Source organism: Penicillium citrinum (genome assembly GCF_028827155.1).
Source record: "Penicillium citrinum strain IBT 23319 chromosome Unknown utg000001l:1.0-4955037.0:1.0-4956770.0, whole genome shotgun sequence".
In the NCBI taxonomy this organism is placed as follows: Eukaryota; Fungi; Ascomycota; class Eurotiomycetes; order Eurotiales; family Aspergillaceae; genus Penicillium; species Penicillium citrinum.
In genome coordinates, this window is record NW_026622686.1 from 3,048,950 (window position 1) to 3,069,664 (window position 20,715).

The window sequence follows — 20,715 nt, forward strand, 5'->3', positions numbered from 1 at the left end:
ATCTTCCAAATTTATCGCCAAATCCAACTCCAACTCCAACTCCAACTCCATTTTCATCTTTGATCATGTCTTCCAACCAGGGCCAGAACAATCGTAAGTAGAATTTCGTGCTTCCGATCACAAGTACGCTCCTATACCTCAATTCTTCTCTCATGGAATGATTCATCAATTTGTTTTTCAACGTTTTACTAGCCATTCAATTGTCACCCTTTTCGATAAAGACTAACATTCGTTTTCAAACAGCATCTTTCTTTGGAGGTCTTAGTGAGACCGTCGGAAAGACAGCCAGCGGTGCCACTAACACTGTGGGAAACACGTTGAGTGGTCTAGGAGGTGCTGCAGGTGGTGCTGCTCAGGGTATCGGCCAGACTGTGGGTGGTGCCAGTGAAGGTCTAGGAAATGCAGCCAAAGGCCTGGGTTCATCTGTCAACAAGGCTGTAGGTGGCTCGGAAGAAGAGAAAAAGAACTCCAATCAGTGACGAGTCTGGACGATTGATACGAGTAATTTCAATTCTTCTTCGTTGATTCAGGCCATGGGAATAATTTTGGTTGAATGAAGATTTGGGGGTTGGCCTGGTCGTCATGCGCAATGTTGTATAAGAGAATACCTTTTATCTTCCAATTCTCACAGTTCCTTGCAATCGACTATTTCAGTTTCCCCCCTTGCACATCATTATCATATATTCTCTCGAAATATAAGGTCAAAGGTCGGTGATTAGCTGCTGTCAGAAAGGAAGCTCTTACAATTGTAACTTGGACAGTCCAGTACCAAATTTGTATAACTACATGTTCGTACCAAAGCTGAACTAGTTACACCTATAGTAGGTAGTACCTTAGCTCTCTTCTGTTAAAGAACAACTTGGAAGAGTCCTCGCCTTTTTCAATATGCCAAAGTTTTTGGTCTTCAGCTCACAATGCTCGTGTATAATCGTATATTATTACAGATATGGATAATCATGCTTCGTAAGTGCAGAGCCTATGGGGGTTATGTAACCCTTCCCGTGACTAGGAAAGTTATTCGCGACTCGTCGTGGCCCCCTCAAAGATTCCAGTGCATCAGTCTGGCCGCGTGGCCAATTCTTGTCGGCAGCTGATTCCTGCAAACTTTCTATGATTTGCATGATTAGCCGTGTGTTATCCGACCATCTCCTCACTCACATAGTACTTCCAACTGGTCTCACTGTGGAGCTCGGACGTTGATCGGCGTGAGCCTATCAGCTGGACCTGGCGGAGACAACTTCAACTTAGTGCCTTATTGCACGCCTAGCTTGCTCATGTCTGGCCCCTCCAGCGATGGCCCCGGCCAATATTCGACCTCAACGCGCTCTTTCACCAGAATGGACAATACGAACACACACCCTCCCGAAACGGAATTAGTGTCCGACTCAACAGATACTAAGTCTCAACCCTTGTCGTCTACGATCGATAACGAGAGGCAGGCAAAGAGCCCCGATGTATTTGAACGAAGAGGCTCAGCTGCGTCCAGTGGTGAGGGAGATGGACAAGGAGACGAGGGCTTTGTGCTTTCTCGGAGCTTGCAAGACCCTTCTGAAGAGCTCCCCATCGAGCTGGTTAGTTTGACCGATCGGTGAGTCCCCTGGTTTAGCAACCTTTCTCGAACTCTGAAATGCTAATGCTAATCCGATCAGATTCATAAACTCCTTGAGCGCCAAGGTCCATAACTCGCCCCCAACTATCGAGAAAATTTCCTCATTATTCCAAGTCTTCTACAGCCGTGCCGAGTCTCATATCGCTACCCATATCTCCGCACTAGCATCTCGAATCAACCGTGATCCAACACCCCGAGTACAGTCGAGGCCGCAGGGAGGCACGCTGTTCAAATTAGGAAATAAGACCTCTCAAGATGATGTTCGAGGTGGATCTGGCCGACAAATGTTGACAGCGGAAGAAGTTGCGGAAAGGAGAAAAGCTCGCAAAGCCCTCGAATTGAAACGAGCCGCATTGGAAGAAGCTGCTGAACGTAGAGTCTGTGAGCTTGTCTATGATAAGATTTGGAGGCATAAAACAACGTTGGATGATGTCAGGGATGAAAAGCTACGTTCAAAGACCGCGGCTTTACTCTTGGTGGGAATTGATCTGAAAGACCTGGGTATCGATCTTGATGTTTCAACAATCTCAGAAGAGAAGCAGCAAGAAGCAAATGACTGTCTCGCTCAGGCTCGAGAGTGCCTTGCAAAGATGAATGATCAGCACTATCCTCTTGGAAAGTTGCAACAACTAGCAGCTGCCCATAAAGCTATTGTCGATGCTTTGACCAAATTGCTCCCATCTTCTTCGTCCGCGGACGAAATTCTACCCACTTTGATATATACCCTTGTTACATGCCCGCCAGAAGGCATTAACATCATCAGTAATCTTCTCTTCATTCAGCGTTTCAGATCTTCTACTAAGATTGATGGCGAAACTGCTTATTGCTTGACTAATCTTGAAGCTGCGATCAGCTTTTTAGAAAATGTTGAGCTGTCCAGCCTACGGGCTGATGAACAACAAGAAGGGCCAGTCAAAACACCCAGCACCTCCACAACTCCTTCCTCGGAGCGAGTTGATCCATTTAAACCTACAAAAGAAACGACCACTTCATCAGTGACCACCGTCTCTGTATCACCTGAAATTTCGAAGCCAGAAGCCAAAGAATCAGCCTCTACTCTTCCTCGATCTCGCCCGTCCACAACAGCACAGCAGCGTCGACTGAGTAATCTATTTCAACCCCCTACCAAGGTCCTTGAAGCTGCAAACGATGCTGTTCGAAGCACAGCAGATCAGAGTCTCAAAAATATCGGCGCGTCTCTAGACAACAGTTTCAACTTCCTCTTTGGTCGTCTGAAAGAGCTCCAAACCAACCAAGGATTCAACTCATCAGGCAGTGGAACCGTTTTACCAAAGACACTGGCGGATGCTCGACGATTTGTTGCCGAAACCGGAGCTAACAAGAATCTTACACCCGAAGAAGTGGCTACTATCAATACCCTTTCTAGTGAAGAAAATGCTCAGTCTCACAGCGGTACTAGAACTTCAGAACTGACTAGTGGTGGCCGGACCTCCCGAGACCGCAGTGCAGATAGCACAAGAACGCAAGCGAGCAGCAAGAAATCCATCTATAACGAAAGCATACAGGCATCATCGTCAGCAGCTAGTCCAAACCCATTGGAATCAATGAGGAACTTTGGAAATACTCTAAATCCACTCAATCATATACCTGGCATGATCAGGGGATTTGGTCGTGCTGCACCTGAGACACCTGGAGGCCGTTCAGTCTCTCCTGCTGCTTTGGACCGCCTCAAGATATCTCCTGCCTCACCGGAGCCAAATAGCAGCGCCGCAAGCACACTCTCCCTGCCTTCAAAAATGGACCCTCCAATTCAACGGTTTCTCGAAACACAAGATGCCAGCGATCTTCGTCTTGGAGATGTCACCCTCTTATTGGAAGATTACAAACGACTAGCTGCTGTAATCTCCAAGGCCAGCGCGGCATCTCAATAAAGCTTCACTCTATGTGATTATCTCTTTTGTACATTTTTAGGGCCGATTCTCTTGCATTTCAGGCTCGTCATGGCGTTTTATTGCTTTTGGAATACTCCTATTGATATCATTTTCACATATACGTGGAAGATTTTAGATGGCATAGCTCGGGAGAATTAAGTTGTGCAATTGTGCATATCATACATTCTGCATTAGGTCAATGTGTTATCAGTGAATGACTTCATCGTCATAAACATGTGTGCACGTAGATGAGACACCAATAGTAAAATAACAGTTCTAGAATCAATGGGGATAAAGTATTGGGTATTGGGTATCATGGAAGTAGATCGAATACCCCATGTAATGTCGTAAATCGATAAAAGGACTCCAAGGATATCATAGTTTATGCATCTTCAAGAATGGAACAAATCATAAAAATGGAGTAATAGAAAAGGGGAAAATTGAGAAACAAAATCATTGTTGAGCAGGGTGATCGCTTCATGAACTTCGTCCGCGTAAGACTTCAGCGCCACCTGTTCTCATTTCGTTGAGCTTTAACGAGAGTTCCGAATTCTGGCTTTCAATCTGCTCATGGCGGCGTAAGACCTCATTCTCGAACACTGCGGCTGTGCGGCGACGAGCTCGACGTAATTGCTTCATCTCTGTCAGAAGATGACTGAACCGGTCAATCAGTTGGTCCCCACAGTCCTCCCATTCATCGACGGACATACGAGAGAGATATATCTGACGATCTTGTTCCGTGAGCCTTAGAAGCTGGGTTACAGCATCATTTGGGGATTGCGCGTTCGTAAGGAAAGCTGGGTTTGGAGGTAATGGCGGGGATTTCACCGGGGGAGGCGTTGGGGTGGGGGCTTTGTCGAAGGGCTCCGCCTGGAGTTCATTGAAAGTCTTCTGGTACAGCACTTGCGGGGGGTAGTCTCCTTCAAGTTGACGTTTATTTGTACGGATGACTGTGTTACGTCGCTCGCGCTTGGCCGGACGCGTGAGGAATGGGTCGTGCATCAAATCATCGCGGTCTTCATCGCGGTCTTCATCGCGGTCCAGGTCGCTAAGGTTGGTGATGTCGAAAGGATGGACCGAGTGCTCACTCGCGCGACTGCTTCCAATGCGAATAGTCTCGTCTAGGTCGTTTTGGCTCCCATCTTCACTATGATCGGGCTCCTGGAAAGTCGTCATGCTGATGTTCCGCCCTGTTTGGGGAGGTGGTTCAGAGCCATGACGAGTTGGTGAGATATCCAAACGATCAAGAAGTGAGGGCTTTGGTGGGCTAAAACGCGTCCTTGGTGTTCCTGACATGCTGTGAGGCAAAACAATCTTCCTAGCTGAGGTGGGAGGAAGCATGTGGCCCAATTTTCGTGGGAGTGGTTGAGGATCAGAAGTAATATGCACTGGGACAGGTGGCTGCGGCTGTGGTTCTGTTGTCACCGGAGCAATTGGCTTCGACGATGTTCTTCTACTTGCAGACCAAAAATTCTCGAGGCGTTTGCTCAGAGGTTCTTCTATTGAGCGGTGCTTGTGCGACGGATGCCATGGCAAAGGCTTATCATTAGGCGCTTCGCTCTGCTCGTCATCGGCCCCGGTAGATGAGGTTGCCTGGCTAGTCGTGTCTCCAGGGTCATCAGAATCGAATCCTGCTTTTTTCATGGCTTGGTCGCCAAGACCAAGGCCACCTGCATACCAGGAGTTTCGGTGGCCGCGAGTTGGCCGTGGCAGGTAAGACGGCCGTGGTGATGTTGTTGTTGTATCAGCAACATTACCATTCTTTGGGAGTTGTGACTTGTCATCATCAAGACCAAAGACACTAGTGCCAGCAATAGTTGAATCATCCACGCCCTCGACATCAGTGTCGAAAGGGTCTCTTTGTACTCCATTTTGGAGAGGTGAATTTTCGAAAACAGGGCGAGGCGACTCAGGCGCCAGATTTGATTGCTGAACTGTCCGTGGGATTGTGCTCTCATTCAAATTTGGTTCATCATTGTATTGGGCGGGCAGTCCAATTCTCGCCTGTTCACCTCGCAGCTTGCGCTGCAATGGACCTAGGTCGACGGGGGCTCGAGGCTGCCCAGCTTCCCTGGAGTGGACATAATCGCCCACTCCCATGATGAATTAAATGACAATTCTGAGATCTTTCCGGATGCTAGTTTTAGAAAGGTGGAAGACAAATTTGCCTCTGATATCCCATTACATCTATCGTTGAGCAGGTGAGGAATTCGAGTTGGGCTGTCCAACGCGAGATGGCCGCGTGGTCACGTGTGGTGTTAATCCAACAGCAAACATTTTGAACCCGGCATAGAAGACACAATTATTCTAAATATTTAGCAAGGCATCGGTTTTACCATAAATCTTGATGATGTTTTTCATCATATATTTCGGGTACCAAGCGCCTGTGAAATATCGCACACGGACTTCGTGTTGGTTGCTCTACCGGCACCAATGTAGATTGCGACGTAATTCAATCATTGTTTCAAGCTCTGAGATCTTTGAGATACTCAAATTGATAGTATTAATTTAATGCAGGTTCCATATCAGGGCATCTATCGCGTTTATACCCTGGCTTCCTACAAAGCCCACACTTCCAACCTGGCCTCTGATTACCCGATTCACCCACATCGGCGCTCTCCGCAGATACGTTGGTATTGGCTTCTATCTTATTTTGTCTTAATTGCAAGCATTCGCAGCCGGCAAGCCCACATGAACACGACATCTGGTTACTGTCTGTAAGATCGTCCTTCATATCCAAGGCCAACCGCCCATTTTCAGCACGTAGGTGCTCGTTCTCACGCTCCAAACGGGCTATTTCAAAAAGCACTTGTTGATATCCTTTAGCCATTTGCTGCAGGGCCTTCAATAAGGTGGAAGAATCGTGGGATTATGACCGTAGTGATGAAATGATTGCCAACGCCTGTCGTTCAAAGTCTTTTGCACTCTTTGGCGCAGGTCGTGTACGAAAGTGGCTTATATCACCACGCAAGTAGCGTGCGGCAATTGATGGTGTGCGCTTTATGAAGTTGTATACCCACAATGGCCATCATTGGTGCAATGATGGTCGACCTTGTTGGGAACTGGATCTTCACGCGCTGCAAGCAGTGCGTCGGCCATTTCTCTCACCAGCTGGCGACTCGGGCAGACACGCGTGAAATCATTGAATTTATCTGATCTACTAGCTATTCTCCCTCCAATTGGGTCAGTTTGTGCGAATTGGCCCGTGTTTTGGCGCGCTGTGGGATGCCCTGTGGACGGTGTATGAGAGTGTTCACTGGAACGTAAAATGACCTGGCAGCAGCGCGCATATTGCTGAAATTACCATTATTATAGACACTTATTGCAGACTGGATACAGTTTTCTTGGTTCTCTGAGTCAGAGATGCTTTGTGGGCGAGTTGACGGCATTGTAGGCGGTTGGAGTTGTGTATTTGAACGCATTCAATGTTATGGACGAACCCCTCCTATCATTCTACCTATCTATATACATATATATACACGCCAAGTCTATCCTAAGCACACACGCACGCCCATATTCAATTGTCCACTGTCCCTCCAAAGCTGTGTGATATGACAATTATACAGACAAAGCTTGAATAATTCCAGAGCAATGTACAGAAAGCACCCGTGCCACTGAATAATATAGATTCCAAGGCTGGGTCACGTCATCCCATCGAGGATGGTGAAATCTTGTATAGCTTGGGCGGGCCGGAAGGTTTTTATTACTCTTGGCAACTATATTATATATTAAGAAAATATTTTTAATGGAACTTTCCGAGTTTGAGGTTCACATATACAAAGCTACGTACATGTATTCATGACTGGATATCAACACGATATCGAAGCATTGTTTCTTACTGCTATCATTGCTTGGCAGTATCATATAGATTCCTTATGAAAATGATCCTCTTCCAAGTTTCGCGTTCTATTTTTCAAGGGCGATACGACGATACAACACTATTAGCAGCAATGAAGAAGTCTCAACTCTGTAGGGCAAATGGAGACTATTTTATTGGAGACTTCTCCAAGAATAGGTGTATATTAGGCTAACTCGGACACTATTGCGTTCTTAATGGAGCCGATTGCGAATAATTCACCCGCTATACGCAACGCCGATTATTGATCCTCTGCAGCTACTAGCACGACAGCACGGAGGATTTTCGGCTAGTTCTGACAGCACCATGGAGAATGGCATGCCATATCAGTACAAGATCCCTGGAGGTACGAGTTAGTTGTGAAATGTCCGAGTGTTACAAAATTTGAACCACGCTTCTTTCCTCCAGCCTTCGCAAAGAACACTATTGATTTATTGCACCAAATATTTACCATTCTTGAGCTGAATATCGTTCTCTCTAAGTTTTATTCATACCTTGATTATATATACATTAGGATACTTCTCCAAGCTATGGGTGACACCAATAAGCCTAGTGGCGAAGATGACACAGCCAATGGCAGCAGAAAACACATCCTGATTAATGCTTTCGATATGTCGACAGTGGGACATTTATCTCCAGGCCAGTGGAAAGTAAGTATCATATCTTAGTAGCTTCGTATGGCAATTTTTGCTAACTGAAACTAGAATCCCAAAGACAAGTCGGCCAGTAAGCGCACACTAGAATACTGGATTGATTTGGCAAAGCTACTGGAGCGCGGAGGAATCAATGCACTCTTTCTGGCAGATACCACTGGAGGCTATGATACATATGAGGGAAAGATTGACGAGTGTATTCGGCGAGCGGCGCAATGGCCTGTGACAGACCCGACCATAGTGAGCGATACATCTGTATCCCCAAAAAATGGAGGACGGCCTGAGCTAACTCGTACCTACCAGCCTATTTCCGCGATGGCCGCCGTTACTAAGAACCTCGCTTTTGGTATTACGGCTTCTACCTCATTTGAACAACCATTTCTGCTAGCCAAGCGGTTCTCAACTTTAGACCACTTAACCAAGGGTCGATTGGGCTGGAACATCGTCACTTCATATAAGAAGGCAGCATTTAAGGCAATTGGCCTCGATAGCCCAATTGAACATGACGAGCGTTACCAACAGGCCGACGAGTTCCTGAGAGTACTTTACAAGTATGTCAAAGTCAAGTTGTATCTGATTGAGAGACACCCCAAGGCTAATTGAGCTTCCCCGTAAAATAGACTGTGGGAAGGGTCCTGGGCACCAGATGCACTTTCGCCTAACCCCGAAGAGGACTCCTACGTTGACCCCGAAAAAGTGCGCCAAATTAATCATACAGGAAAGTACTATTCCTTGAGCACACGCCATATCGTCGATCCATCACCGCAGAGAACACCATTCCTTTTCCAAGCAGGTACTTCGCCAGCTGGATCGGATTTTGCCTCGACTCATGCGGAGGCCATCTTTGTTTCTTCTCACTCCCCGGAAGTTCTGCGGCCAAAGATCGAGAAAATCCGTGAGCTAGCGGCCGAAAAGGGTCGTGACCCGCAGTCAATTAAGTTTTTTGCTACTTTTACGGCTATAGTGGGAAGAACCGATGAAGAAGCCCAGGAGAAGTATGAGGAGTTGAAGACGTATGCCTCAGTCATTGGTGGCCTGGTGCTTTTCAGCGGATGGACAGGCATTGACATATCCAAGATTCCTCTGGATCAAGAAATCACAGCCGCCGACTCCTTAGAGGCTAACAGGGTGACCAGCCTTTTAGATTCACTTCTGAAGACTAGCAAGGATGTTCCACGCTGGACACCTCGCATTGTTGCTGAAAAGGCTGCTATTGGCGGTCTTGGGCCATTAGCCATTGGAAGCCCCACTACTGTTGCGGATGAGATGGAACGTTGGGTCGAAGAGGCTGGGGTTGATGGGTTCAATATTGGCCATGTCGATACTCCAGGGACGTTCGAGGATTTGATTGATTTGGTGATCCCGGAGTTGAGGAACCGTGGACTTTACCCAGAGCTCCCATCACCCTCGGAGGAGCCACTCACAGCCCGTGAGAAGGTTTATGGGCGTGGTCAAAAGGAGCTTCGTGATGACCACCCCGCGACTCGCTACAAGTATGATGTTTATCAGGAAGAGGCACCATATGTTGAAGCCGAAAAAGAACTTAGTTAAAGTTAGTTCGGAGAATGAGCTCGAACCCAGGTATGCCTGGGTATAAAGCTCGAGGGAAGCCGCGTCATCGGTAGTTAGCTTACTATTTTGCTGATAATGTTCGGTTTGCTGTTTGATAGTCATTTATGATCTCTGCCTTTATTTCTTTCTTGAGCCATCATTTCCTATAGTTTACAGTAAGATACTACTAACTACTGAAAAATGCACCAATATTAGTAGTAAACCGAGACCAAACTGTTCATCGTAACTATTGCAATCATAGTATCGTTATATGTCTTTTCAAGTCTTTCACACAAACAATTGAGGGTGTTAAAGCAACAATTCTAGATACCTCCAACCCTAAACAGTCTCCCAATTAGGGATGGAAAATACGTGACGGCATTTTTGTAGGGAAAAAGCACGGGACCTGGTAATATTACGGGCGGTAACCACCCGCGGCAGACAACGTAATGCCACTCTAGCCTTTCCGGGATAGCTGGTCCAACAACATTGCTTCATCTCATTCACTTCCCCGTTCTTTGCTCCTCTAGATATCCTCGTTACGGAGGCGAATCTCTCAAATTTTTCTCTGCTACATCATTGTCGCAAACACACATCCACATAGATCATGGCTAGTGTGCAACCGGGCCACTCACATGGCGACCTTCACGATGACGAGTCGCTTCTAGATGACGACCTGATCGAAGCAGACGATGGTGAGTATTTCCAAGGCGATCGCAATAACCATGATACAATTGTCCCTGGATTTTCTAACCTCTGGGGCGCCTTACAGCTATCGATGCCGACGACCCCCTGCACGATACCTCCGACACGGCCCCTCTACGAGGCAACATTGAATCAGATGATAACTCTAGAGGTGGACGGGGCGCCGGATATGGCAACTACCTGACATCCTCAATCCCAGGTGAGGACCGACGCGCTACCCAGAACACTATCGATGAGAGCGTGTGGGCAACCTTGTCGCGAGACTTGGTCGCCGTTGGAGAGAAGATGCGCCAGGTGTTGTGGCCTAAGTATCTACTCGGAGGTATGATGCAGCGTGGAGGTGGTGGTATCAATGATGCCGCTGAGAGAGGCGAGGCGTCTGGATTTGGTCGTAACCTGCGCGGGCTCGTGGGACGCTGGCCAGATGCCGATGTGGTTCTGCAGGGTGGAATGAGTGATGGCTTGCGCGATTGGGATCTTTGGTATGTATATCAGAGCTGCTTGAGTGCTTCAGACTTTGGTACACATACTGACAAGCTTAATTTTCTCAGGGGCCCTCTTATCTTCTGTTTGGTTCTCAGTCTTTTCCTTTCTGTCGCACACGGAGACCAATCGTCAGCGGTCTTCTCGGGAGTCTTCTGCATCGTATGGCTGGGGGAAGCGGCCGTCACGCTTCAGATCAAGCTCCTTGGTGGTAAAATGTATGTTGAAAATGGCCCTGACGTTCGCCTGGAATACTTGGACCTACGCTAATGTATTACTCCTGCCTCTAGTTCGTTCTTCCAATCAATCTGCATCATCGGCTACACATTATTCCCCTTGGTCATTGCAGCGCTTCTCAGTGCTATCGGTCTGCCTACGATCGCCCGAATTCCCGTCTATCTCGTACTCGTGGCATGGTCCTTGGCAGCCGGTGTTAGCATCCTGGGCGGTTCTGGAATCGTCCGTAACCGCGTGGGTATCGCGGTCTACCCGCTATTCATGTTCTATATTGCAATTGGGTGCCTCTGTTTCATTAGTTAGAGACCGCGAACTCTCTTGGTCTCGAGTCGGGAGAGGTCGAACTTCTCATGTTGGAGTTCAACGAACCCAAACATTTCATATCTCACGAAGGATTCTTGCGTTGAATTGCGATTAGCACTTGTACACATAGTCAAATTTCACCGCTGATATCTGCTACTATTCTATAAATGATTGTGACTGTATCATGTATCTCTAATATTCTTAAGTTAGCTTCCGAGGTTGTTTTTAGTTAGTACCCCGTTGAGGCATTGATTACAGCGGTAATCCGGACTTCTATATATGGCTGTTTTTACAACGAAGCTAATATTCCTTATAACTCACAGCCAGAGCCTAACTTGAGCAATTCAACATGTGCCAACACATATCTAATTACAGACCAACAACCTTATGACGCTGAGGCTGAGGCAAAAAGCACCCCACTCAGGAGCATATGAACAGAATTGTATCTGCAAAGACATCGTCGATTAAGAAGCTTTGAACATGAAATTCGTTGATATATAGTTGAGGGAGCCTTGTTCATCTCTCCAGGTTTTATACATCTAAATTGCCATTGTCATGATTGTTGAAGGCTGTGGGAGTCGACGTTAAATCGTTTGCTGCGGGGCGGAGCGGTGACCGGACAACAACAGTTGAAGACTTCCTCCTTTCGACTTCCCTTTCTCTCTTTTTCCTTCCACCCACACCAGATTATTGACTTTGAATTGACTTGCTTGAATCGGCCTACCTCTCTCTCCGGTCACTAATTTGTCTTGGTCCAGCGCCTCATCTTCCAATATACGACTCAAGCATTAGGTGCAACATCCACTCCGCCCATAGCTCAGTCTTTGAGCAACGACCGTGTACCATGGCCTCCATTTCGGATGAGTCAAAGCCTTCGGCAGGTGGTGAGTGCCTTACAGCCTGCGTGAGCTGCGGCAGAAGAAGATCTACGTATCACAGAGTTTGTTGCGAGTGTCGCAGGGGAGACTTGAGCGGAGAGAGCAGAGCACCATGGCAGAGCCGGCGGGTAAGCGGCCTGGCGAGCGAGTTCCATCATGGCCCTCTTTGGCTGTTGCGCTTTCATCCGGTGTCGTTCCTCTGCGATACTACTTCATTCTCGTATACCCGGGCCCTATTCTGTCTATACTTGCGTTATTCGAGCATTTCCAAGATCTGACAGAGTTTATCTTTACGCAGTGACCACCCAACATCCCCAGTCCCCACCCTCCGACAATGACGGTGGCGAGCGTCCCGTTCGCAAGCAGCTCAAGGAAACGAGCATCGAGTCGATGCCATACAAAGAGAATGGCAGAAAGCGATCTTTCGAAGAATCGCGCGATGGCCCGCATGATTCCCCCGAGAATGGCGACGACAGAAGGAAGCGATCACGGGAAACCACGCCCAACGACGGACAGAATCCCGAGCTTGCCCAGAGCAAGGATACAAACGCTGCCAATATGTCCCAAAACGTGAGTGAATCTAAATGTAAACCCGAGCACCCCCTCCCGGCCCCCCAGAAGGACTTGGCCAAGGAAGACCCCGTCGTCAAAGTGCCCCAAATGGAATGCCTGGAGACACATGTGGATAGTTCTGCGAACTTCCGAAGATCTGCAGAGAATTCAGATTTGCCCGGCGACTCCGAGTTTGAAGCATCTGATGAGCGTTCTGGAGGATCCGACGGAGATAGTTCTAGCTTTTGGCTCGAAGAATTCAGGAAACCAGAAACGAGAAACTCTCGAGAGCTTTGTCATGAACCTGTGAGAGCCCAGCATACTGAGCCCTGGGAAGCTCAGCAAGTTGGAGAAACCTGCAGCCTCCAGGAGCGTACACCGAGCGAAGACGCATCAGGCCCTAGGAATCTTGACAGCCCTGGATCTTCAGCAAGCATTGAACCCCCGGCATACTCCTCATTTGATCTACCCCATAGCCCAAAGGATCCCAACATATCACCGGAAACAAAGTCCAATGAGGATCAACCGACTCGCGAGGATGTATCCAGCGGGTCGGGAGAATTTGAGGGCGATCCAAAGTCACAATCAGATGATAATTGTGATTCCCATGCCTCTATTTCCCGAAGCAGATATGAAGTGTCCGTGGGAAGCCCAAATGCTGAAACGACAGTTCATAATCCCCCAAAAGTGGAGCTTGAGCAAGATGAAGGCTCTTTGCAAGACCCTGATGAACTCAAGGATATTTCCAAGCCCCAGGAGAAGCCATTGGAATCCACAATTGACCCTGAGACCCATTCGAACGATCGGAGTCCAAGTCCCATACCCAAACAGCCAGGAATCTGGATTGAGAACAACATTAACACCGACACCTTATCACAGGAAACCTCGAATTCCGAAACCAGCGATATTCGCAAAGGCTTAAACAAGAAGCGAAGCCGGGAACAGCTCGAACGCGCATCTCCTAAGAAAGCAGAGATAAACGAAGATTCATCTCAGGAAACCGGTGTGGGCAAGGACTCTACAAAGTCCACAGCTGAGGATGAAAGAGAGAAGAAGCGACACCGTGATGATTCGGAAGAGCGCGAAAGCAAAACCAATAAGGTCGGTTCGCCGTTATTATATCTGTCCTTCTCTTACTCCAACTGACCGGTATTCCAGCTCTTCTCCGCCAGCGCTTTCGCCAGCGCAGCAGCTGATTCGCCGTTTGCCAAACTGGCCGGCGTAAAACCGCCTTCATCTACCGAAACGCCTGGTACCACTGACAAGCCCGCGTCAAGTTCTGCATTCGCAGGATCTGCACTTGGGGGATTCGCCGGCTCTGAAAAGTCTCCTTTTGGCACACTTGGAGCATCAACATCGTCCGTGTTCAAATCTGCTAGTCCCTTCGCGGCTGCCCCCAGCACGACAGGATTTGGTGGAATCGGAGGTGGATTTGCGTCTGCTGCTGGAAAAACAAGCTTCGCCTCTCCAAATGTCTCTTCGACGTTTGGTGAAACTAAATCCAAACCATTGGGTGCTGAGGAGTCCGAGAACGAAGAAGAGGAGGGCGAGGGCGAGGATGAAACCAACACTTTTGAGGCGGCTAAAACTGATGAGCGGTTCTTCGAACAGACCAGTATGTTATCGTGATACCGCCCATGTACTACTTTCGGATGGACTAATATTCCAATGCAGTCGAAACTGGCGAGGAAGGAGAGAAGACTATCTTTGCGTGCAAGGCCAAGCTTTTCTCATTTACCGCTGGCGAGTGGAAGGAAAGAGGCCTTGGTACATTCAAGGTCAATGCTCGAGACGTTAATGGCAAGCAGGTTGGCCGCATGATTATGCGTGCCGACGGTGCCCTTCGAGTGATGCTAAACAGCCCTGTCTTTGAGGGCATGAACTATGGTGATGCCAAAAATAAGGCTCCTACCAACAAACAAATCTTCCTGGCCAGCACGGAAGAGGGCCGTACCGTTCCTTTGCTACTTCGCGTAAGTCCCCAGCTTTCCAACTCCGATGATATGTATTTCAGCCTCTCACCTTTCTCACTAGACCCCCAATGAATCTTACGCATTGGATCTATACAAGACTATAAGGAAATTGTTGACTGGGGAAGAAGAGGACGAGGGCGACGATGAAGACGAGTAAACTTTAGACGACGGGGTCTGTGATTTAAAGCGCGAGAGAAGAGTAAACTAGGGTTCGGTGCATCTGGAGTTACATCTGGAGTTTGCGCGATCACTACGGTGTGCGATACCTGATTATTAGCGATTATCAATTTCATATGTTGCAAGCATTCTACTGGTACAGAGTTTTCTTGAGTAAAGGATCCACGCCTGACCTTGTCGTCTATTAGGGGTCGAAGAGCCCTAGTACTAGGGGCACATTGGATATGCACGAAATTGAAATAATTATCATTAGGTTGACTGGCCCTTGGATCAGCTTTAATTCTTAACAGCAACTACAAACAACCGAGGATAGCGTAGCAACACTCGACCATCAGCACAAGTCGGATACACCTTTTGCAGACCCGCCAGATATGCCTTCAAGAACCCCTCCTTCTCTTCCAGTTGCAAAGGGTCCACAAATGGTCGCAATCCAGTACCTTTCACCCACTCGATAATAGCCTCGTGGTTCTCAAGGGAGTGGTAGTAACTGGTATGGAAAATATTGACCTGGGAAGAAACAGGTATGAGTTGATCATAGATCTCCTGTGGAGTCTGAAACGTATCTCGACCAACGCTCGCAAGCTTCGCCGCCCATGGGCCAGAGGCAGCAGTCTCGCGCATTAAAACATGCGATGGCTCTGCAAGGTTATCAGGAACCTGGAGGGCAAAGACACCGCCAGATGGTTGTGTGGCCATAAGTCTCTTAACAATTTCGAAACGATCTTCTTTCTTCAGCCATTGAAACACGGCATTGGAATAGAAGAGGTCAACTGCGCCTTCAGGCGTGTAGGTGGTTAGATCCTGGACTGAAAAGTCAAGGTGTGGAAGTGTTGTCTTGGCTTTGCGGATCATATCCGGGGAAGAATCAATCCCCACTAGCTGGGCGTCTGGATAGCGGGACTGAATGACGGCGGTCGAGTTGGCTGGGCCACAACCCAGATCGACTATGCGTTTGGGAGATGCGAGTGAGACTCTAGATAGTAGATCACGAGCAGGGAGCGTACGCTCATCCTCAAATTTGAGGTATTGTGCTGCACTCCAGTCTTTTAAGGAGTTGGTCTCTGATGAGGTTGATGTGGCCATTGTCCTGTAGAGGATGGCCGGGTTGAAAAGGACTTTCTGAGAAACTTGCAACAATCTTTTCGATGATGATTGTATTTGGCAGATCATGCTTGTGGGAGAGTCTTCGATATCTCTGTCCACGGTTGATATTGAAGAGATCAAGAGATGAGGAGACCAAATACTTCGACTTAAATAGTTATGGTTTCTAACTTGAAGTCGATGTCAGAGGAAGTCGAAGGTCTTGTACCGACCACCGCATAAATGTCAGGTAAAGTAGTTGCCAGACTCCTGAATCGGGGAAATAGTTGAAGCAGGAGGTTCGTTCCCACGTAGAGCCCATTCGTATATGATGTTGAACTTGGAGTCGCGAGTGAAACTGCCGATTATCGGCAGGGTCCTCGGACGGAATGCCGAATTTATGAAGATTAGAAATCGCCGATTTTGATCTCTATTTGTCTGTAGAACCCCCTTTTCAGTTGTGAGTTTTGATTGTATGAAGTATTTGAATGAGCTTGGGAATGAAGCCACGCTTCTCTTACTACTGTAATATTGTATTCAGGTTGTTGAATACTTAGCGTAGTGCCCAGGTGGTGGAGAACGATCGGCTCTTCCAAGTTCTTATTTGGCATGGCCCCTGTCTTCCTAGATAGTCTTAAAAAAGTATTGAGCCATCCAGGAACCTCATTGTGGTTAAGATGACCCTGACATAGTTTGTAGCCTTGGAAAGAGTATTATTGCTATTCATTAGCCATGATGATTGCTCATTGAATCTCGTGGCGGTTGCCAAATCGGGCTATATTGGCACACGTGACCACGCGTATCCTTGCTTTCACTGCGCATCATCTTTGAGTAACATGCACGCTTCCTTGAACGCTTGTTTGACAGATGACAACTATGGACCACCAGAATGGCGGATCCTCCAAGATCAAGCACGATTGACCTCAAACGAAAAGCTTTGCAGGATGAAGTCACCCCAATTCCTGGGAGCACCGCAGCAAACGCGGCAACCGTTGGCAACTCGGATCCTATCAAGCCTGAGTCTCCTAGTGTACAAGAACCTCAGCCCGTGAAGAGTGGCCCAAACAAAAAGCGAAAAGCAGGAAAAAACAACCAAAAAGCCTCAAATGATAATTCAGAACCCCCGAATAAGCGAACCCCATCGGCACCATGGCCGGATGTCTTCAAACAACTTTCGCAGACACATCGCGCCTTGAATCTGGTCTATACTTTTTGCTGCACGCGCAAGCACTTTGCTACGACTTTTGACAATATTAGCAAAGCAGTTCAAGCACAGCTTGGCAAAGGGAGAGATCTCACTGTGGAGGACGTGGCCAGAGTCAAGGCCTTGGTTCCGCGAGCAGTGCGGTTCGAATATGTCGATGAAGCAAGTCTAGAGGTCATGACAGTCGGAGACAGAGAGACAATTGAATACGGTCTACATAGACGTCATGGCTCTCTTAATGCGGAAGATCTTGCTAGCTCTGGTGCCTTCCAGAACCACGAGTTTGGCAATTACGTTTTACTCTTTGAATTTCTTGACGGGGATCTCAAGCGAGAGGTTCTCCACCCCAAAACTGGCGAGCCGTCGAAGCCAGTGCGCCGAATGAAAGATGAAGATCTGAAAATGCCAGTTTACAGCCAGAAGCAGATGCTGTCCTTGATTGAAAAGCGCAACACGAAGTTCACAGATGCTATCGACGCTTTCCTAGTTCGATGTGAAGATCAAGGCATTGACCCTGCTCTGATACTTGAAGACGAGAAGAATACTTTCTTGCCGGCGCCCCCAGATACTGTGAAGACTGCCACAGGGTCAATAATACCGACTACCATACCAAAGGATCGAAAGTCTATTGCTGAAATCATCACCGAAATCCGGGAAATGAAGTGGTACCACGCCCAGATTGTACCGGAAGGTCATCGCGTATTTGATGCTCAATCCCCGGTTTACGGCGACTTGAATTTTCAGCTCTCGCAAGATATGGTCAACGCTCTCTACAATACAAAAGGAATCACCCAGCTTTATTCCCACCAAGCAGAAGCAATCAATAACTTATATGACGGTCACAATGTTATTGTCTCAACGTCAACAAGCTCGGGAAAGTCACTCATCTATCAAATTCCAATGCTTCACGAACTGGAGAAAGACCCTGATAGCAGGGGTATGTACATTTTCCCTACAAAGGCCCTGGCGCAGGACCAACGGCGTAGCATGACGGATCTACTTCAGTATATGAATGGTCTGCAGCACACAATGGTCGAAACATTCGATGGAGATACGCCCATGAGCAATCGTAACCTCATTCGTGACGAGGCGCGGATCATCTTCACCAATCCTGACATGCTACATATTACCATCTTGCCACATGAAAGTGCGTGGCGCACTTTTTTGAAGAATCTCAAATTCGTTGTAGTCGACGAATTGCATGTTTACAATGGGTTATTTGGCTCGCATGTTGCTTTCATCATGCGGCGACTTCGTAGAATTTGCGCGGCAGTGGGAAACAGACATGTGAAGTTCATCTCCTGCTCCGCCACAGTCGCGAACCCTGAACAGCACATGAAATCAGTCTTTGGAATCGAAGACGTGAAATTAGTGGACTTCGATGGATCTCCATCAGGCCGCAAAGAATTCATATGCTGGAATACGCCATTTAAAGACCCAGCAGACCCAACTTCAGGACGTGGTGATAGCGTCGCTGAGACAGCGAGACTTTTTTGCCAGCTTGTCCTTCGAGGTGTGAGGGTAATAGCGTTCTGCCGAATCCGACATCTCTGCGAGGTTCTCTTACAGGCTGTACGCAATGAATTCAAAGCTCTCGAAAGAGCGGCTGTTGGCAACATGGTAATGGGTTATCGAGGTGGCTATAGCCCTCAAGATCGCCGCCGGATTGAGAAGGAAATGTTTGAGGGTAAACTGATGGGAATTGTAGCCACCAACGCTCTGGAACTAGGCGTTGACATAGGCTCCCTTGACGCAGTCATAACCATGGGTTTCCCTTACTCAATCTCCAACCTGCGACAGCAAAGTGGTCGGGCTGGGCGACGAAACAAAGATTCCTTGTCCGTACTCGTCGGGGACAGATATCCAACGGACCAGCACTACATGCAGAATCCGGATGAGATATTCACTCGACCAAACTGCGAGTTACAGATTGACTTGGCCAACGAGCTCATTCAAGAAGGACATATCCAGTGCGCTGCGTTTGAGATGCCTATTCGGCCAGATGAAGACTGGGAATACTTTGGTAAACAACTCTTTGCTCTTGCAGCAACACGTTTGATCAAGGATAGTATGGGGTTCTATCATTGCCATAACCGATTCCGGCCTCATCCTTCTCGATGTGTTTCAATTCGCGACACAGAAGATCAGCACTTTGCGGTAATCGACACAACGAATGACCGTAACACTGTGCTTGAAGAAGTAGAGGCCTCACGTGCCTTCTTCACCATCTACGAAGGTGGCATTTTCCTTCATCAAGGTCAAACGTATCTTGTTAAAGAGTTGAACACCGAGAAATTCTTCGCGCGTGTGCTTCGTGTGAATGTAGACTGGAGCACAATGCAACGAGACTATACCGACATCGACCCTATCGAAACAGAAACGATGCGTCTAGTCAGCACCGATCCCTCCGGATCTCGGGCTTACTTCGGCGCTGTCCAGATCCACGCCGTGGTATACGGATTCTTCAAAATCGACAAACGAGGCCGTGTTCTTGATGCCGTTGCCGTCGATAACCCGCCTATTGACATTCTCACTAAGGGCATGTGGCTCGACGTGCCCTCCCACGCAATTGAGATCCTCGAGTCCCACAACCTCAATATCGCTGCTGCAATTCATGCCGCAGAACATGCGGTTCTTTCCCTTCTCCCGTCCTTTGTCATTTCCTCGCCGGGCGATGTGCGTACAGAATGTAAGGTCGCCAAGAAGGAACTGGGTCGTGCACTCAGTCGCGCCAATGATGACGCCGAGCAGGAGAAGATGAAAAAAGCACTTCAACCGCCCAAGCGCCAGCGACCCGCGCGTTTGACTTTCTATGATGCCAAGGGCGGATCTTGTGGTTCCGGTATTGCGAGTAAAGCATTTGAGTTCATCGGGTTGCTTTTACGCCGTGCCGTGACGCGGATTGAGAATTGCACTTGCATTTTGCCTCAAGGATGTATCGAATGCTGCTGTGATGAGCGTTGCAAAGAAATGAACGTTGTTATGAGTAAGGCTGGGGCTGGTGTTATTCTGCGGTGTCTGCTTGGGTGGGAGATAGATGTCGATTCGTTGCCGTGGGGAGAGGAACTCAATGGAGAAGAGTTCAATGCCGGAGAGCTAGCTGGTGGTCTGGAAACAGTCATTCAAGCAAAAAATGTGCCGTGGAAATCCGGCTGCAGCCCTGAAGAGGTACACCCGAAGGCTAGCAAGGACATCAATAATGGAGAAGCATCATGAAGTTGCGCTGGCAATGCCCAAATTGCTTTCGAGAAAAATGTACATCTGAAACGAACAACATATCACGAAATCTGGTATTTGTGTATTAGTATTTCATCATGATTCTATCATTCTGAAACCCGAACATAGAAAGCATCGAAGAGGAACCCAAAACGAATGCTATTAGTATTTGTTCAATGATGTCCAAGCGGCTGGGTATAATAAATGTACACATCAAGTCATGACCGAAGGAAACCATGCAAAAACCAGAAAATGAAGATGGTAAGGAAGAGTCAAACCAAGAAACGAAAAGTAGAATGCTGAAGGCTGATGACAGGAGTGGGTATACAAAAGAAGAAGAAAAAAG

At 47.8% G+C, this 20,715-nt stretch overlaps 8 protein-coding genes across 8 annotated transcripts; 6 read left to right on the forward strand and 2 right to left on the reverse strand.

Moving 5' to 3' along the window:
• Positions 1-65: 65 nt before the first annotated feature.
• On the forward strand, positions 66-479 carry N7469_001154 (uncharacterized protein; the record flags this gene model as incomplete). Its single annotated transcript, XM_056640074.1, has 2 exons — positions 66-93; positions 244-479. The coding sequence occupies 2 exons, from the start codon at positions 66-68 to the stop codon at positions 477-479; spliced, it is 264 nt and encodes an 87-aa protein (XP_056505831.1).
• A 795-nt stretch (positions 480-1,274) lies between these two features.
• Positions 1,275-3,501, forward strand: N7469_001155 (VPS9 domain-containing protein; the record flags this gene model as incomplete). Its single annotated transcript, XM_056640075.1, has 2 exons — positions 1,275-1,588; positions 1,650-3,501. 2 exons carry the CDS (start codon positions 1,275-1,277, stop codon positions 3,499-3,501), a joined length of 2,166 nt encoding a protein of 721 aa, XP_056505832.1.
• Positions 3,502-3,978: 477 nt separating this feature from the next.
• On the reverse strand, positions 3,979-5,601 carry N7469_001156 (uncharacterized protein; the record flags this gene model as incomplete). Its single annotated transcript, XM_056640076.1, has 1 exon — positions 3,979-5,601. One exon carries the CDS (start codon positions 5,599-5,601, stop codon positions 3,979-3,981), a length of 1,623 nt encoding a protein of 540 aa, XP_056505833.1.
• A 2,286-nt stretch (positions 5,602-7,887) lies between these two features.
• On the forward strand, positions 7,888-9,561 carry N7469_001157 (xenobiotic compound monooxygenase, DszA family; the record flags this gene model as incomplete). The annotated part of the gene is made up of 4 exons (XM_056640077.1): positions 7,888-8,007; positions 8,062-8,250; positions 8,314-8,561; positions 8,631-9,561. The coding sequence occupies 4 exons, from the start codon at positions 7,888-7,890 to the stop codon at positions 9,559-9,561; spliced, it is 1,488 nt and encodes a 495-aa protein (XP_056505834.1).
• Positions 9,562-10,168: 607 nt separating this feature from the next.
• N7469_001158 (Yip1 domain protein) lies at positions 10,169-11,289 on the forward strand (the record flags this gene model as incomplete). Its single annotated transcript, XM_056640078.1, has 4 exons — positions 10,169-10,256; positions 10,334-10,748; positions 10,818-10,967; positions 11,040-11,289. 4 exons carry the CDS (start codon positions 10,169-10,171, stop codon positions 11,287-11,289), a joined length of 903 nt encoding a protein of 300 aa, XP_056505835.1.
• Positions 11,290-12,279: 990 nt separating this feature from the next.
• On the forward strand, positions 12,280-14,849 carry N7469_001159 (uncharacterized protein; the record flags this gene model as incomplete). The annotated part of the gene is made up of 5 exons (XM_056640079.1): positions 12,280-12,295; positions 12,466-13,820; positions 13,878-14,334; positions 14,394-14,692; positions 14,754-14,849. 5 exons carry the CDS (start codon positions 12,280-12,282, stop codon positions 14,847-14,849), a joined length of 2,223 nt encoding a protein of 740 aa, XP_056505836.1.
• A 296-nt stretch (positions 14,850-15,145) lies between these two features.
• Positions 15,146-15,952, reverse strand: N7469_001160 (Trans-aconitate 2-methyltransferase; the record flags this gene model as incomplete). Its single annotated transcript, XM_056640080.1, has 1 exon — positions 15,146-15,952. The coding sequence occupies one exon, from the start codon at positions 15,950-15,952 to the stop codon at positions 15,146-15,148; it is 807 nt and encodes a 268-aa protein (XP_056505837.1).
• Positions 15,953-16,838: 886 nt separating this feature from the next.
• On the forward strand, positions 16,839-20,369 carry N7469_001161 (ATP-dependent 3'-5' DNA helicase; the record flags this gene model as incomplete). Its single annotated transcript, XM_056640081.1, has 1 exon — positions 16,839-20,369. One exon carries the CDS (start codon positions 16,839-16,841, stop codon positions 20,367-20,369), a length of 3,531 nt encoding a protein of 1,176 aa, XP_056505838.1.
• Between the last annotated feature and the right edge of the window lie 346 nt (positions 20,370-20,715).